Below are 17,048 nucleotides of genomic sequence, written 5' to 3' on the forward strand. Positions count from 1 at the left end.
GAGGAATTAACGAGGGAAAATCTACACCTGGTGTTATTTTCTCTCCCAATTTTAATTTATTTTCCCTTCTAATGTCTCATGAATTCCCTACAGGATTTATCAGTGACTATCTTATATTTGTGGCCCCTAGTTCTGGTCCTGCCCACAAAGTGGAAACATCTTTTCTACGTCTACCGGATCAAAACCCTTCAGACCACGGGTAGGGTCAATGCCATTTCTGTCCGTTTCAGAACCATGCATTAGTTCCCGTCTGTGCAATGCTCTCTGTATTCCCTTCTCAACAACCAGACATTAACGGATACTTGTTAATGGAGCAAGTCAGAAAGACAGATTCTTTTAAGTTTTAAAAAGAGAAACTTTCAGGGAAGCCCTGAGTACACACCTAGTCTATTGTCTTGTGCTAGATGACTTCATTTGATCATTAGAATTTGTGCAATTACAACAACAACAATATACCACTTTTAATGTAGTAAAAGGACCCGAAACACTTCACAGGAGCGTATCAAACAGAATTTGACACCGAGCCACATAAGGAGATATTAGGACATGTGACTAAAAGCTTGGTCAAAGAGGTAGGTTTTAAGGAGTGCCTTAAAGGAGGAGAGTGACAAAGAGGCGGAGAGGTTTAGGGAGGGAGTTCCAGAGTTTCGGGCCCAGGCAGCTGAAGACACGGCCGACAATGATGCAGCATTGAAAATCGGGGATCTGCAAGAGACCAAAATTGGAAGAAAGCAGAGATCTGGGAGGGTTGCAGGGCTGGGGGAGATTAGAGAAATATAGAGGGGCGAGGCCATGGATGGATTTGAAAATAGGGATGAGAATGTTTAAATCGAGGCATTACCGGACCAATGAGGGCAGTCGGTTTATGTCTCATCTGAAAGATGGCACACCCAACAGTGCAGCACTCCCTCAGTACTGCCCTCCGACAGTGTAGCGCTACCTCAGTACTGCCCCTCCGACAGTGCAGCCCTCCCTCAGTACTGACCCTCCGACACTCTCTCAGTATTGTCCCTCCGACAGTGTAGCGCTACCTCAGTACTGCCCCTCCGACAATGCCGCACTCCCTCAGTACTGCCCCTCCGACAGTGCAGCGTTCCCTCAGTTCTGCCCCCCCTCAGTTCTGCCCCTTCGACAGTGCAGCACTCCCTCAGTATCGCCCCTCTGACAGTGCGCTATTTCCTCAGTACTGCCCCTCCAACAGTGCAGCGCTAACTCAGTACTGCCACTCCGACAGTGCAGCACTCCCTCAGTACTGCTCCTCCGACAGTGCAGCATTCCCTCAGTACTGCCCCTCCAGCGCTCCCTCAGTATTGTCCCTCCGACAGTGCAGCGCTCCCTCAGTATTGCCTCTCCGACAGTGCAGCACTCCCTTAGTACTGCCCTTCTGACAGTGCGGCACTCCCTCAGTACTGTCCCTCCGACAGTGCGGCGCTCTCTCAGTACTGCCTCTCCCACAGTGCGGCGCTCCCTCAGTACTGCTCCTCCGACAGTGCGGCACTCCCTCAGTACTGCCCCTCCGGCAGTGCGGCACTCCCTCAGTACTGCCCCTCCGGCAGTGCGGCACTCCCTCAGTACTGCTCCTCCGACAGTGCGGCACTCCCTCAGTACTGCCCCTCCGACAGTGCGGCACTCCCTCAGTACTGCCACTCCGACAGTGCGGCAGTCCCTCAGTACTGCCCCTCCGACAGTGCGGCAGTCCCTCAGTACTGCCCCTCCGACAGTCCCTCAGTACTGCCCCTCCAACAGTGCGGCAGTCCCTCAGTACTGCCCCTCCGACAGTGCGGCACTCCCTCAGTACTGCCCCTTCGACAGTGCGGCACTCCCTCAGTACTGCCCCTCCGGCAGTGCGGCACTCCCTCAGTACTGCCCCTCCGACAGTGCGGCAGTCCCTCAGTACTGCCCCTCCGACAGTCCCTCAGTACTGCCCCTCCGACAGTGTGGCTCTCCCTCAGTACTGCCCCTCCGACAGTGCGGCTCTCTCTCAGTACTGCCCCTCCGACAGTGCGGCGCTCCCTCAGTACTACCCCTCCGACAGTGCGGCACTCCGTCAGTACTGCCCCTCATAGTGCAGCATTTCTAGTACTGCCCCTCTGACAGTGCAGCACTCCCTCAGTACTGCCCCTCCGACAGTGCGGCTCTCCCTCAGTAATGCACTGGGAGTCGGCCTGGATTATGGGCTCAAGTCTCTGGAGTGGGTACTCTACCCAACACTTCCTGACTCAGAGGCGAGAGTGCTGCCCACTGAACCATGGCTGACACCGAGGACATCATGTCTGCGTTAAACAGAGCTGGTCGGCCTGTATGTAAGGAGCAACTTTTGCATGAAATTGAGTCAGCATAAAAATCGCCACAATCGCTGCCGTTACAGCAGGCAAAACCATTCTTTCTACAAATTGCGCTGTGTCGTCAAAGTACTTACGGAGTCGTCGCTGACCCCAGGGTCTAGAATAGACTGCCAGGAGCTGTGGTGGACTGGTGGTGTGGCACTATCCCTCCTGAACTCGGTCAATTGAATATCCTGCACACGATTCCTGCGACTTCAGCGAAAAACATTCGATCAGAAAATGCAAGCCACAGAAACAGCCACACCTCAAAACAATTACCAGTAAGGTCTCTGACAACATGAGCGGGGGCTTTGGCAGGATTTTACAGTTACAGTAAGTCTCAGCAACCCTTCACAACTGAGGAAAGACACATTGGCATAATTGGTTATGTCAATGCAGTTCATATTAACGAGTTGTTATGATCAGGAAGCAGATTCAATAATAACTCTCAATAGGCAATTGGAGAAATACTTGACAAGGAAACATTTGCAGGGCGATGGGGAAAGAGCGGGGCAGTGGGACTAATTGGATCGCTCGTTCAAAGGGACGGCACAGGCAGGATGGGCCGATTGGCCTCCTTCTGTGCTGTAAGATTCAGGAACATTGTGCACTGAAGATACCATAATGAAGCTGAACAGTTTTCTGTATAAAGTGTGTGGGGGGAAAATTTGGTCGGGCCTCAGTTGGGACAGTGTCTCGGGCTGAGCGGTAAATTTTGCGCTGGACAATTGTTTACGTCTGCTGCTGCAAAATTCACCAGCTGGGCCGTGTGTTTGGGGCCAGGCATTAAGGAGGTGATGTACCGATGTACACCTCTTTATAGGGCACTAGGCCAGCTGAGCAAGTGAAAATCCCGAGCTAAACAGCCTTGGTGTGACCAAAGAGAGACCTCGGGAGGGGGGGGGGGGTGGGGGGAGGAACACCAAAAACATTCCCAATAAATAACTCACGCCACCACAACTTAAATCGTATTAAAAAAATCACTCACACTTACCTCAGGTGGACATTACTTACCTCAGTACGGCCACTACAGCTCGGAACGCGAGCTTCCACAGGCGTTCCCAGCAGGGCAACGCTACGAATCGGGCGCGATCCAAATATCGAGCCGGTGTCGCAACCAGGGGGCGTTGCACACCAGCTCGCTACTTCCGGGCGGCACTGCTCCGTCCCGACAAAACTAGCACCTGATGTCCCAGCGGGACGCTGGAAGCTGGCTGCCCGCCCGCAAGTGCCCTCCGGGGGGCGCTAACAGGGGCGGCAGAAGACCGAAAATCCAGTCCAACGTGCGGAAAATATTCTGTGCTCTTGCAGATTTTAACTGCTGCATCCCGAAAGGATGTCCGCAGAATCTATTAATGAACCGAGCTACAACGAGGATCGTTTTCTGGTATAAATCCACAATTCTACTTACATCTGTTTGAAATCATCAATTTCGTTTCAAAATAGCTGCCCATATATCCTAATGAGAGATGCTATTGGTGAGTCATTGCTCCAATTTCAGGAGTAGTGAGGCGTTTGAAGATGATGGAGGGCTCTCTATGTGGGAGTCCTCCCATTATTTATTGGGGACTTGGCCTGGAGGGTGTTGCACGGAGCAGTCCGGTGCAATCGGTTTTTAAGTCAATTCACGGACTCCCAGGCCGCCTGTAACTTCTGCGGTCTGGAGGAGTCCGTGTTCCATGTCTATGTTGAATGTGCGAGTTTGCAGCCCCTCTTCTATTATTTGAAGGGGCTGCTCCTCAATTTCTGGTTGCACTTCAGTCCCACACTCCTGATCTTTGGGCACCCTGTGCGGAGGGGAGCGGGCAGGTCGGAAGGCCTCCTCGTAGGACTGCTCCTGGGCACGGCCAAGGGGGCCATCAGCCTGTCCAGGCAGCGGGCGGTCAAGGGGGTCGTTCAGCCCGACTGCCTGCCTCTCTTCTGTGGTTACATCCGAGCCAGGGTGTCCTTGGAGATGGAGCACGCGGTGTCCACCGGTACGCTCGCGGCCTTCCGCGAGAGGTGGGCGCCGGAGGGACTGGAGTGCATCATCACCCCCCGGCAACCAAATTTTAATTTGATTTAATTGGATTTGATTTGACAAAGGTTCCCTTTGTGTTCAGTTGTTAATTTGTGTTTTTGGTGCCTCAAAACAAAAACAAGGGGGCACTTGAATGAAAGTTTCTACCAAAATAGTTGTGGAGCTGTTGCATTGAGTGGCTTAGTCAGTCACGTGGTGTTCACAAGACTCAATAAAACCCCAGCCAGTTGGGTCTGCGTCATCCACGGTGAGGTATGCAATTGTGAGCTTGGTGGATGAACTGGTAATGTGTAGTGTGATTGTTAAACCTTTGTTAATAAACCAACTGGTTCTTAATAGCAATGTGTTGCTATGAATTATTAAGCAAAGAACCCATGAAGCAAATACATTACAATTTAACTGGAGAGCGGAATAGGCCCGAGGGGCTGAATGGCCTCCTCCTATTCCTAAGTGCCTCTGTTGAGTTCCCAGTCCCTGCTGAGTTAGGTGATCCAAACCAGGATAACAGTCGGGCATAAACTGGTATTGGTGCCCACGAGCGAGAAAGAGAAAAATCAGCCATGCTGATCATTACCCTTGTCCCTCTCTGCCGCTCAATGCCCTAGGATCACTCATTCAGAAAGGCCTCTTGGAGCAAAGTACCAGAGACCGGTAAGGATGGACTCGGACATTAGTCAGAGTCAGCAAGCTTCAGTGGAGGAGTGCCGAAATCGGAAAATACAAAATGCCTCACACCAACACCCTCCTGCAGAAAGACAGACTTGCATTCACCGTTCACCACCTCAGGACGCCTCAACGGTCTTCCCAGCCAATGAAGTACTTTTTGAAAGTGCAGTCACTGTTGTAATGTAGGAAACGTGGCGGCCAATTTGCGCACAGCAAGCTCCCACAAGCAGCAATGTGACAATGACCACGTAATCTGTTTCAGTGATGTTAGTTGAGGGATAAATATTGGCCGTGACACTGGCGAGAACTCCCCCTGCTCTTCTTCCAATAGTGCCTTGAGGTCCACCCGAGAGGGCAGAACGGGGCCTCGGTTTAACGTCTCATCCTAAAGACAGCACCTCCGACAGTGCAGCGCTCTCTCAGAATTGCACTGAGAGTGTCAGCCTAGTTATATGCTCAAGTCTCTGGAGTGGGGCCTTCTGACTCAGAAGTGAGTGTGCAACCAATTGAGCCAAGGCTGACACTACAAACAAAATGAATGAAGGTTCCTGATCATGTAAAGATCTAGACAGTGTACAGGACCAATTGGTTAAGGAAGGCTGAGTATGTGTGCTCTCTTACCCTGGGCTAACGGAAGGCATCGGTTCTGGTTCATGATTGTCCCGTGCTCCAGATCCGGCCCTGTCCTTGGTGGGAGCTGCAGTCTGAGCACTTTGACGTATTATTTCTCCTTCTTCAAACATAACGTGGAGCCGATAATTAATGGTCTTTATCACAGTGAAAAGGAGAGCTACCGTTGCACAGTAAATCCCAAGTGCGACTTTGCTGGGAGATGCAGCCTGCAAAATAGATCAGAAAACGGACTTTAAGGGAGTAGTCGTCATTTCAAAGTTCATGAATACATGAAATGGAGCTTCACTGTGCGACTTTGTAGGTCCAATTCACATTTTTAAATTCTTTGGGCCATAAATTGCGCAGCGCCCCGTTTCGGGCGCTAACTTTTCAAATCTCTGGAAAGTAGCGACAGGCTATAAGCATTTTTTGCTCCTGGGAAATTCAGCTTTAGTGCTGCAAGAGGGAAGCGGAGCGCTAACTCAAGCGCTGACCACTTCTCCTCGGCCGCTAAAGTGCGTGAGTGGGACGGGAGCGACAGTGCGCTGACCAATGCGTAGTGCAATGCTGCCGGCATCAGAGGCTCCTTCCCCCGCCTAAAGGGAAGGCCCAGTGATGGGTTGCAGCATCCTTCCCCTTAGTTGTGTGTGGCCGAGTGATCTGCGCGAGTCCCATTACAGCCCAGTCACTCTCGGAGAACGGAGAGCTTGGAAATTGCGCAGCGGTCAGGCATCAGAAACTTTCAGCAGGCACCGGACTGGTGCGAAGAATAAAGTTTGGGCTGGCTGACCACCACTGCCTTTAACTATCGTTCCCCAAGCGGCCAGCTGAGGTGACAGCGCCTCCTCTTGCTGCCGTCGTTGACGCCCGGCGACACAGCAGGGGGCGGGAGCCAATTTCACATCCGAGCCGGTAACGGGGGCGCCGCACACTTGATGGTGTCACGATCTACGGGGCGCTGGAGACCGAGACGGTAAGTGTCAGCACCAGCGCAAAACCGCCAGGGAAGTTCGCGAGCCTCGCTGAATCCGCTGCGCCCGGTAACCCCTTAGCGCCCTGTTACCGCCCCCCCACGGGTGCTAACGGGGGGGGGGGTTGCAAAGCAGCCACATTTCTCCCCCTTTAACGTCATTGTATTTCCGAGCATCGGAACAGGAGTAGGCCATTCAGCCCCTCGAGCCTGTTCCGCCATTCCATTAGATCATTGGCCGATCTGCAGCTTAATTCCATTTACTCGCCTTGGTTCCGTAACCCTTAATACAACAAAAATCTCGCAATCTCTGTCTTGAAATTTAAGTTTTAAGCAGTGGATTTGAATTTCATTACGTACATTTTAATGCTGAATTATTGAGGTGTATTCATTCTGACTGAGATTTAATTTCTCACGGAGTTGAAAACCTGCAAATTAAACTGAGGAAGTAGCGTCACACTCGATACGTTAACTCGGTCTCTCTCCACAGAGGCTGAGTGTTCCCAGCATTTTCTGTTCGTGTTTCAGTTTCCCAGCACCCGCAGTATTTTGTTCATTGAGCTGTAACTCGTCTCCCCACAACAATACCTTGCTCCCGTCACTTGTCTTCAGTCCAGACATCCAAAACTTTGCAAGACCTCCCCCATGAAAATCTGACCAGTAAATGGACAGTGGGACTGAGGCACCCACCCCGGCGTGTTCTGAGCCACCTGATCAAACGCAGAAACACTGCAGTCCCTCTCACTATTACAGGGGAGGAGGAAATAATATATATTAAACCAGGTCTCCCCGTGCAAAAGTTGTACAGAGCCTTAATCAGGCCCCGTCTGGAGGGACTGTGTTCAGTTCTGGGTGCCGCATCTCGGACGATATACTGGTCTTTGAGGGGGAGCAGCGTAGATTCACCAGGATCACACTCTGAGGAGAGGTTGCATGCACTTGTATTCCCTAGAGTTTAAAATTGACGGGTGTGGTATATTCACAGAGCACAGCTTCTAGCATGGCAGGCAGCTCTGTCGGAAGCCTCCGGAACTTGCCCGGTTCCGGTTATTATTAACTCTGCAGTTGCAGTACACAATACGTCCACATCCACAGTGTGGCGCTACAAACATTACAAGCTCACAGACATTACAACGGGTTATCGAGTCGGGGTGCTTGAGATGATAAAGGGATTCAATAGGGTTGATAGAGAAACTATTCCCTCTGGTGGGGGAATCCAGAAACACAGTCTTAAAATTAGGCCATTCAGGGGTGATGTTAGGAAGCATTTCTTCACACCAAGGGTGGCAGAACTCTGGAACTCTCTTCCCAAGGATGTGGATGCTGGAGGGGGGGGGCGCGTTGGGCAAGGGTATCAAGGGTATAGAACAAAGGCAGGTACATGGAGGAGCTGAATGGCCAGCTCCTGTTCCGAATGATCCTATGCAGTGACACCTGCCACAAGTGCTTGTGCGAGGACACTGGTTGAGGAAGTGTGATGAACCTCACTGGTTGAATAGCCCACTGTCATGTGATTGGCTCCTTGGTTGAAGTAATACTGACACTATATGGAGCTATACTGCGACACAAGTCAATATCCTCAGAATAGGGGGAATGAACAACATTTGAGAAGGAAATTAAACCAGTGAAATGGTGAAACAGGAAATTACACGAGTACAATTGGTGGCAGGAAATGCTATGAGGGGGCTTTACAAGGTGGATGCAGAGATAGGGGAGACTAGGACTAGGGGGCATAATCTTAGAATAAGGGGCCGCCCATTTAAAACTGAGATGAGAAGGAATTTCTTTTCTGAGGGTTGTAAATCTGTGAAATTCTTTGCCTCAGAGAGCTGTGGAAGGTGGGTCATTGAATAAATTTAAGACAGAAATAGACAGTTTCTTAACCGATAAGGGAACAAGGGGTTATGGAGAGCAGGCGGGGAAGTGGAGCTGAGTCCATGATCGGATCAGCCATGATCTTATTAAATGGCGGAGCAGGCTCGAGGGGCCGTATGGCCTACTCCTGCTCCTATTTCTTATGTTCTTATGAAGACACTTTTTGTTGGGGTTACCCCTCCATTTGAATCATTGCCTATGTTATATTAAAAGAAGCATGTATGCACTGAAAGGGAAAATGTGCTCTCAGTTTTTTTCTCCCTTGTAGTGTCGCAGAACAGCTCCCAGGGGAAGGGAAGCAGGGCGTGAACACTCTCAGAGATCTGTATTTCACACTGCTCTTCTTTAAGGATGGATATTCATATACTAAAACAGTGCTTGCCTGATCACATTTTTTACGTAGATTTTACAGCACAGAATTCGGCCCAAATGGTCCATGTTAATGCTCCACATGAGAATCATGCCACCTACTTCAACTAACCCCATCAGCATATCCATATTCCCATCTCCCTCGTGTGTTTATCCAGCCTCCCCTTAAATGCATCGATACTATTCACTTCAACCACTCCCTGTGGCAGTGAGTTCCACATTCTCACCACTCTCTGGGTAAAGAAGTTTCTCCTGAATCCCCCATTGGATTTATTAGTGATTGTCTGATATTTATGGCCCCTAGTTTTGGTCTTCCCCACATCTCTACATCTACCGTATCAAATCCGTTCACCATGTTAAACACTTCTATCAGCTCACCCCTCGGCCGCCTTTTTTCTAGGGAAAAGAGCCCCAGCCTGCTCAATCTTTCCTGATGGGTATAACTGTAACGTATTTGCTTCATGGATTCTTTGCTTAAGCATTCATAGCAACACATTGCTATTAAGGACGAGGTGGTTCATTAACAAAGGTTTAACAATCACACTACACATTACCAGTTCATCCTCTAAAACCTCTCATTTGTGGTATCTGAGGGGAAAACAATGCATTTTGCACAAGGATATTCAAGCTTCTTGCAATCTAGCTTATTCTGTAAATTTGCCCGAGTGGTGTTAATTTAAGACACAAATAGTGAAGTTACGCTTGGAAACAGGCCATTCAGCCCAAGCAGTCTGCATTGGTATTTATCCTCCGCACGAGCAAACTGTCCTCAACACATTTAACCCCCATGCTCCCATATCTATGCATCCCTTTTTCCTTCATCCACCTATCCATCCAATCTAATCTTGAATTGTTGATAATTTAATGCAAATCTATTTCCATCTTAGTCTTGCAGTACACAATATACTATCAGTACAGATGTTGCACATGTCTCCATTTTCCTATTAATCGTACTCCAGGGACTGTAGTTTTCTCAGTGGGTACAATGTTCCATTTTTATTTCTGTAAATGTAAATCTATTTTCCCCTGTGTGCAAGTGCAAATGTTGGCTCACAGACTGTCAGTATGCTTTTTCCACTATACACAACTATATGCGGAGATTCAACATCGCCTCCAGTGCGCCAGTGCAGCCTGAGGAAAAGAGTGTTCGAAGACCAGGCCTTCAAACCTACCACCAAGCTCATGGTCTACAGGGCTGTAGTATTACCCACCCTCCTGTACGGCTCAGAGGCATGGACGATGTACAGAAGACACCTCAAGTCGCTGGAGATATATCACCAACGATGTCTTTGCAAGATCCTACAAATCCCCTGGGAAGACAGGCGCACCAACATCAGTGTCCTCGTCCAGGCTAACATCTCCAGCATTTAAGCACTGACCACACTCGATCAGCTCCGCTGGGCAGGCCACTTGGTTCGCATGCCAGACACGAGACTCCCAAAGCAAGCGCTCTATGCGGAGCTCCTTCATGGCAAACGAGACAAAAGGTGGGCAACGGAAACATTACAACATCCTCAAAGTCTCCCTGGTGAAGTGCGACATCACCATTGACACCTGGGAGACCCTGGCCGAAGAGCGCCCTAAGTGGAGAAAGTGCATCCGGGAGGGCGTTGAGCTCTTCGAATCTCAACGCTGCGAGTGTGAAGAGATCAGGCGCAGGCAGCGGAAGGAGCGCGCGGCAAATCAGTCCCACCCCTTCCTTCCCCCGACGAATGTCCCACCTGTGACAGGGTCTGTGGCTCTCGTATTGGACTGTTCAGCCACCAAAGAACTCACTTTAGTAGTGGAAGCAAGTCTTCCTCGACTCCAAGGGATGATACACAACTTTACCCATATTCATTCTAAGCCTGTGGCCCCTCATGCATGTTTTGAACATGTCTCTTTGCCACTTTACGCTGATTCCCCTCTCCAAGGCTGTGTGTATCAGGTGATGAGCGGCTCCTGTCAGGTGCCAGATGCAAAGTGAGGAAGAGAGTGTTTGAAGACCAGGCCCTCAAATTTGGCACCAAGCTCATGGTCTACAGGGCTGTAGTAATACCCGCCCTCCTGCATGGCTCAGAGACATGGACCATGTACAGTAGACACCTCAAATCGCTGGCGAAATACCACGAGCACTGCCTCCGCAGGATCCTGCAAATCCCCTGGGAGGACAGACGCACCGTCAGTGTTCTCGATCAGTCCAACATCCCCAGCATCAGAGCACTGACCACACTCGACCAGTTCCATTGGGCAGGCCACATTGTCCCCATGCCCGACACAAGACTCCCAAAGCAAGCGCTCTACTCGGAACTCCTTCACGGCAAGTGAGCCGCAGGTGGGCAGAGGAAACGTTTCAAGGACATCCTCAAAGCCTTCTTGATAAAATGCAACATCCCCACCGACACCTGGGAGTCCCTGGCCAAAGACTGCCCTAAGTGGAGGAAGAGCATCTGGGAGGGCGCTGAGCAACTCGAGTCTCGTCACCGAGAGCATGCAGAAACCAAGTGCAGGCAGCGGAAGGAGCGTGCGGCAAACCAGTCTCCTCACCCACCCTTTCCTCCAACCACTGTCTGTCCCACCTGTGACAGACAGGTGGGACAGACTGTGGTTCTCGTATTGGACTGTTCAGTCACCTAAGAACTCATTTTTAGAGTGGAAGCAAGTCTTCCTCGATTTCGAGGCACTGCCTATGATGATGATGATGATGAGATTGACACACATTTGGTCACCTGTCCTAATGTCTCCTTCTTTGGCTCAATGTCAAATGTTCTCTCGTTTATGCTCCTGTGAAGTGGCTGGGGGATGCTTTACTACATGAAAGGCAGTAAATATATAGACATTGTTGCATTCCTGTGATCGTTTATCCCAGAAACATGGGGATTGTGCTCATTTTAACCAGGGATTTCAAGATACCAGAAGCAAATAATTTATCGAACTGTAAATTATAGCATAGATTCAGGCCATTCAGTCCATCAACTTCATGGTATGGTTTTCTCCACAGATCACCCCATATTTAATCCCATTCTCACTCACTCCCCACAACCTTTAACATTACTCTTTTTTTAAAACAGCTCCCCATTCAAGAATTTACGCACTCTGCTTCAAGAGCAGAAACTCTGGGCTCCTGTTCCTTCTGCCTTGCTAATACTGAGAGCACGTGGCTTCTTAATTCTTCCCACAGGACAGTTCCTTGGGTTTTTTTTCCCGCTACGATGTGGCCCTTATGGCTAAAGGGATCAGGGGGTATGGAGAGAAAGCGGGAATGGGATACTGAAGTTGAGCCATGATCATATTGAATGGTGGTGCAGGCTCGAAGGGCCGAATGGCCTACTCCTGCACCTATTTTCTATGTTTCGATGTTAAATTCAAGGAAACTATCTCCCAACCAGAGCAGTTCAAGCTTTCTGGATCAATCAAGGGTCGGTAACCAGAGGATACAGATTTAAGGTCATTGGCAAAAGGCGGGGGTGGTGGGGAGGAGGAGATGAGAAGAATTTTGTTTACACAGCGAGTTGTGGTCTGGAAATGCGCTGCCTGAAAGGATGGTGGGAGCAGATTCAATAGTGACTTTCAAAAGAAAAAAGGGACCATTTTCAGGGCTATGGGGAAAGAGCAGGTGAGTGGGACAAAATCTGACACTGCTCCACATAAGGAGATATTAGGGCAGGTGATCAAAAACTTGGTCAAAGTGGTAGGTTTTAAGGAACGCCTTGAAGGAGGAAAGAGAGGTAGAGAGACAGAGAGGTTTAGGCAGGGAGTTCCAGAGCTTCAGGCCCAGGCAGCTGAAGGCACGGCCACCGATGGTGGGGCGATGAAAATCAGGATGTGCAGGAGGCCAGAATTGGAGGAGCGCAGAGATCTCAGAGGGTTGTGGGGCTGGAAGAAGTTACAGAGATAGAGAGAGGCAAGGCCATGGAGGGATTTGAAAACAAGGATGAGAATTTTAAAATCGAGGCGTTGCCAGACTGGGAGCCAATATGGGTCAGCGAGCACAGGGGTGATGGGTGAATGTGATTTGGTGTGAGTTAGGACACGGGCAGCTGAGTTTGGATGAGCTCAAGTTTATGAGGGTGGAAGATGGGAGGTTGGCAAGTAACGCATTGGAATAACCAAGTCTATAAGTAACAAAGGCATGTATGAGGGTTTCAGCAGCAGATGAGCTGAGGCAGGGGCGGAGACAGGCAAAGTGAGGGATGTGGAAACAGGTAATCTTGGTGATGGAGCAGATACATGCGACCAGGCTGGTTGACCCTCAGACAGTTGGGGAGAGGAATGGAGTCAGTGATCAGAAAACGGAGTTTGTGGCGGGAACCAAAGACATTGGATTCAGTCTTTGCAAATTTTAGTTGGAGGAAATTTCTGCCTTTCCAGGCCTCGATGTCGGACAAGCAGCGTGTCAAATCAGATGCAGTGGAGGGGTCGAGGTAGAGCTTGGTGTCGTCAGCGTGTGCAATCTTATGCTGTGTTTTCGGATGATGTCGCTGAGAGCCAGCATGTAGATGAGAAATAGGAGAGGGCCAAGGAATGATCCCTGGCTGTGCTGTATGTTTGCTGCTAGGTGGCATCAGCTGTGGCGCAGTGGGCAGCACACTCACCTGAGTCCGAAGATTGTGGGTTCAAATCCCACTCCAGAGACTTGAGCACAAACTCCCAGTGCAGTGCTGAAGGAGCGCTGCAGTGTCAGAGGTGCTGTCTTTCAGATGAATCGTTAAACTGAGGCCCCGTCTGTCCGCTCAGGTGGACAGTAAAGATCCCGATGCACCATTCACAGAAGAGCAGGGAATTCTCTCTGGCGTCCTCAATCAACAGCACTAAAACAGATTATCTGGTCATTATCTCCCTACGGTTTGTGGGAGCTTGCTGTGCGCAAATTGGCTGCCGAGTTTCCTACATTACAACAGTGACTACACTTCAAAAGTACTTCATTGGCTGTGAAGCGCTTTCACACGTCCTGAGGTCATGAAAGGCATTATAGAAATGAAAGTTCTTTCTTTTGAAACAGATGTCACCTCAATCCACCTTCGTTGTAGGCCTGAGTGAACAACATTTGCATTTCGATGAGCAACAGTATTTTCACAAGCTCCAGTTCTGTTCAGCTCTTCTGCATGCATCATAGAATCAGACAGCACACAGAGGCTATTCGGCCCATCGAGCCAGTGCCAGAGCTTTGGGAAAGTGATCCACTCCCCTGCTCTCTTCCCCTCCCCCTCCACATAACCCTATCCACTCCCCCCATCCACTCACCCCCCCAAGAACCCTATCCACTCCCCCTCCCCCCCATCCACTCACCCCCCAATAACCCTATCCACTCCCCTCCATAGCCCTATACACTCCCCCTCCCCCATAACCCTATTCACTCCCCCTCCATAGCCCTATACACTCCCCCTCCCCCCATAACCCTATTCACTCCCCCTCCATAGCCCTATACACTCCCCCTCCCCCCATAACCCTATTCACTCCCCCTCCATAGCCCTATACACTTCCCCTCCCCCCCTAACCACGCCCCCACCACCGATAACCCTATCCACTCCCCCCATCCACTCCCCCGCCCCCCATCACCCTATCCACTCCCCCCATAGCCCCATCCACTCCCCCTCCCCCCATAACCCTATTCACTCCACCCCATAGCCCTATACACTTCCCCTCCCCCATCCACTCCCCCCCTAATCCTATCCACGCCCCCACCACCGATATCCCTATCCACTCCCCCCATCCATTCACCCCCCAAGAACCCTAACCACTCACCCCCCAATAACCCTATCCACTCCCCCCCCATAACCCTATCCACTCCCCCCCATAGCCCTATACACTTCCCCTCCCCCATCACCCTATCCACTCCCCCACCCCCGATAACCCTCTTCACTCCCCCACCCCCCAATAATCCTATCCACTCCCCCACCCCCCCAATAACCCTATCCACTCCCTGCTCTCTCCCCCTCCCCTGTAACTCTATCCACTCCCCCCCCCATAACCCTATCCACTCCCACCTCCCTATAACCCTATCCACTCCCCCCCCGCCCTATAACCCTATCCACTCCCCTGCTCTCTCCCTATAGCCTTGCAAATTGTTTCTCAAGTATTTATCCAATTTCCTTTTGAAAGTTATTATTGAATTTGCTTTCATGTCCTTTCAGCTCACAATAACTCTGTGTAAAATAATCTCTCCTCTGGTTCTTTTGTCAATCATCTTAAATCTGTGTCCTCTGGTTACTGACCCTTCACAGTTGTACAGATAAATATTTTTTTTAAACTATTGTAGTGTTAAGGCTAACACAGGCAAGGCCACATTTATCACCCATCCCGAGGTTCCCTCAAGTGTTGCTGGGCCTTCTCCTTGGGCCTTTGCAGGCCCTATGGTGCCAGTACTCCCACAGTGCTGTTCGAGAGGAGATGCATGATTGGTAACCAGGTAAAGAGGCAGTACTTCATGACATTTAATGGGTCCCTCAGTGTAATCTGGGCTGGCAACCACTGCATGTGCTTTGTTCATGCTCCTGCCTGTTCGAGCACAAAGATATCCCAAAATAAATGGTGAAGGAAGAGGAGTGACAGCAGAATCAGAGCTTGTTGGACGAGTATTTCCCCTGGGCTGATACTGAATGTGTTGTCACACCAACCAACCTTTATCACATCCACACCAGCAACTGCTTCCAGTGGAAGTGGCCTGGCAGCTGTCTGCTCCATCAGCATCAGGCTATTCCTGGCTCCTTGACCACTCCTCGAGGCCTGCAGAAAGTGCTCGCTATCAGCCACAGCTGCCGCGGCACGCCACTTAGCATCACTGACGTGTTTATCACTGCTTCCAGGTCTAACTTCAGAAATCTCTCCCCAACTCAAGACATGACGGTCTAGCCCCAAGTCTCTGATTATAATGAGACAAAGTTTCTGCAACTCTTGGCCACGAAGCTTATTCTCTTCGAGCATCTCCCCGTTTCTCTTTACCTCGACTCGCCGTTTCCCAACGAGTACACAACAGGGAAGGAGCAGCAAGGCCCACACCGAGCCCTCTACCAGTATACAGCAATGGCAGGAGCAGCAAGGCCCACAGCGAGCCCTCTACCAGTATACAGCAATGGCAGGAGCAGCAAGGCCCACAGCGAGCCCTATACCAATATACAGCAATGGCAGGAGCAGCATGGCCCACAGCGAGCCATGAGGCCCACACTGCACCCTATACCGGGTACTCACCATGGGAAGGGTCAGTACAGCCCACACTGCGCCCTATACCGGTACACACCATGGGAAGGTGCAGTACAGCCCACACTGAGCCCTATACCGGTACACACCATGGGAAGGGTCAGTACAGCCCACACTGAGTCCTATACCGGTACACACCATGGGAAGGGTCAGTACAGCCCACACTGCACCCTATACCGGTACACACCATGGGAAGGGTCAGTACAGCCCACACTGAGTCCTATACCGGTACACACCATGGGAAGGAGCAGCACAGCCCGCACTGAGCCCGATACCGGTACACACCATGGGAAGATGCAGCACAGCCCGCACTGAGCCCTATACCGGTACACACCATGGGAAGATGCAGCACAGCCCGCACTGAGCCCTATACCGGTACACACCATTGGAAGGTGCAGCACAGCCCACACTGAGCCCTATACCGGTACACACCATGGGAAGGAGTAGCACAGCCCATACTGAGCCCTGTACCGGTACACACCATGGGAAGGTGCAGCACAGCCCACACTGAGCCCTATACCGGTACACACCATGGGAAGGTGCAGTACATCCCACACTGCGTTCTATACCGGTACACACCATGGGAAGGTGCAGTACATCCCACACTGAGCCCTATACCAATACACACCAATGCACGCTTGTAGCTGTCACGCCTTTGAGAGAGAGAGCTGGGCCGGTTCCTGACTGGCCGGAGATAGAAACATAGAAAATAGGTGCAGGAGTAGGCCATTCGGCCCTTCTAGCCTGCACCGCCATTCAATGAGTTCATGGCTGAACATGCAACTTCAGTACCCCCTTCCTGCTTTCTTGCCATACCCCTTGATCCCCCGAGTAGTAAGGACTTCATCTAACTCCTTTTTGAATATATTTAGTGAATTGGCCTCAACAACTTTCTGTGGTAGAGAATTCCACAGGTTCACCACTCTCTGGGTGAAGAAGTTTCTCCTCATCTCGGTCTTAAAGGGCTTACCCCTTATCCTTAGACTGTGTCCCCTGGTTCTAGACTTCCCCAACATTGGGAACATTCTTCCTGCAT

The 17,048-nt window shown here is 50.6% G+C and overlaps 1 protein-coding gene across 1 annotated transcript in view; it reads right to left on the bottom strand.

Moving 5' to 3' along the window:
- Positions 1-17,048, bottom strand: part of LOC139267031 (pecanex-like protein 1) — a 57,152-nt gene that overhangs the window by 11,920 nt on the left and 28,184 nt on the right. The window contains exons 2-3 of the mRNA XM_070884686.1: positions 5,632-5,849; positions 2,420-2,537 (exon numbers count right to left, since the gene is read on the bottom strand). Coding sequence (XP_070740787.1) covers positions 2,420-2,537; positions 5,632-5,849 — 336 coding nt within the window. The remainder of the gene's footprint in view (positions 1-2,419; positions 2,538-5,631; positions 5,850-17,048) is intronic.

Source organism: Pristiophorus japonicus, chromosome 7, assembly GCF_044704955.1.
Source record: "Pristiophorus japonicus isolate sPriJap1 chromosome 7, sPriJap1.hap1, whole genome shotgun sequence".
In the NCBI taxonomy this organism is placed as follows: domain Eukaryota; kingdom Metazoa; phylum Chordata; class Chondrichthyes; family Pristiophoridae; genus Pristiophorus; species Pristiophorus japonicus.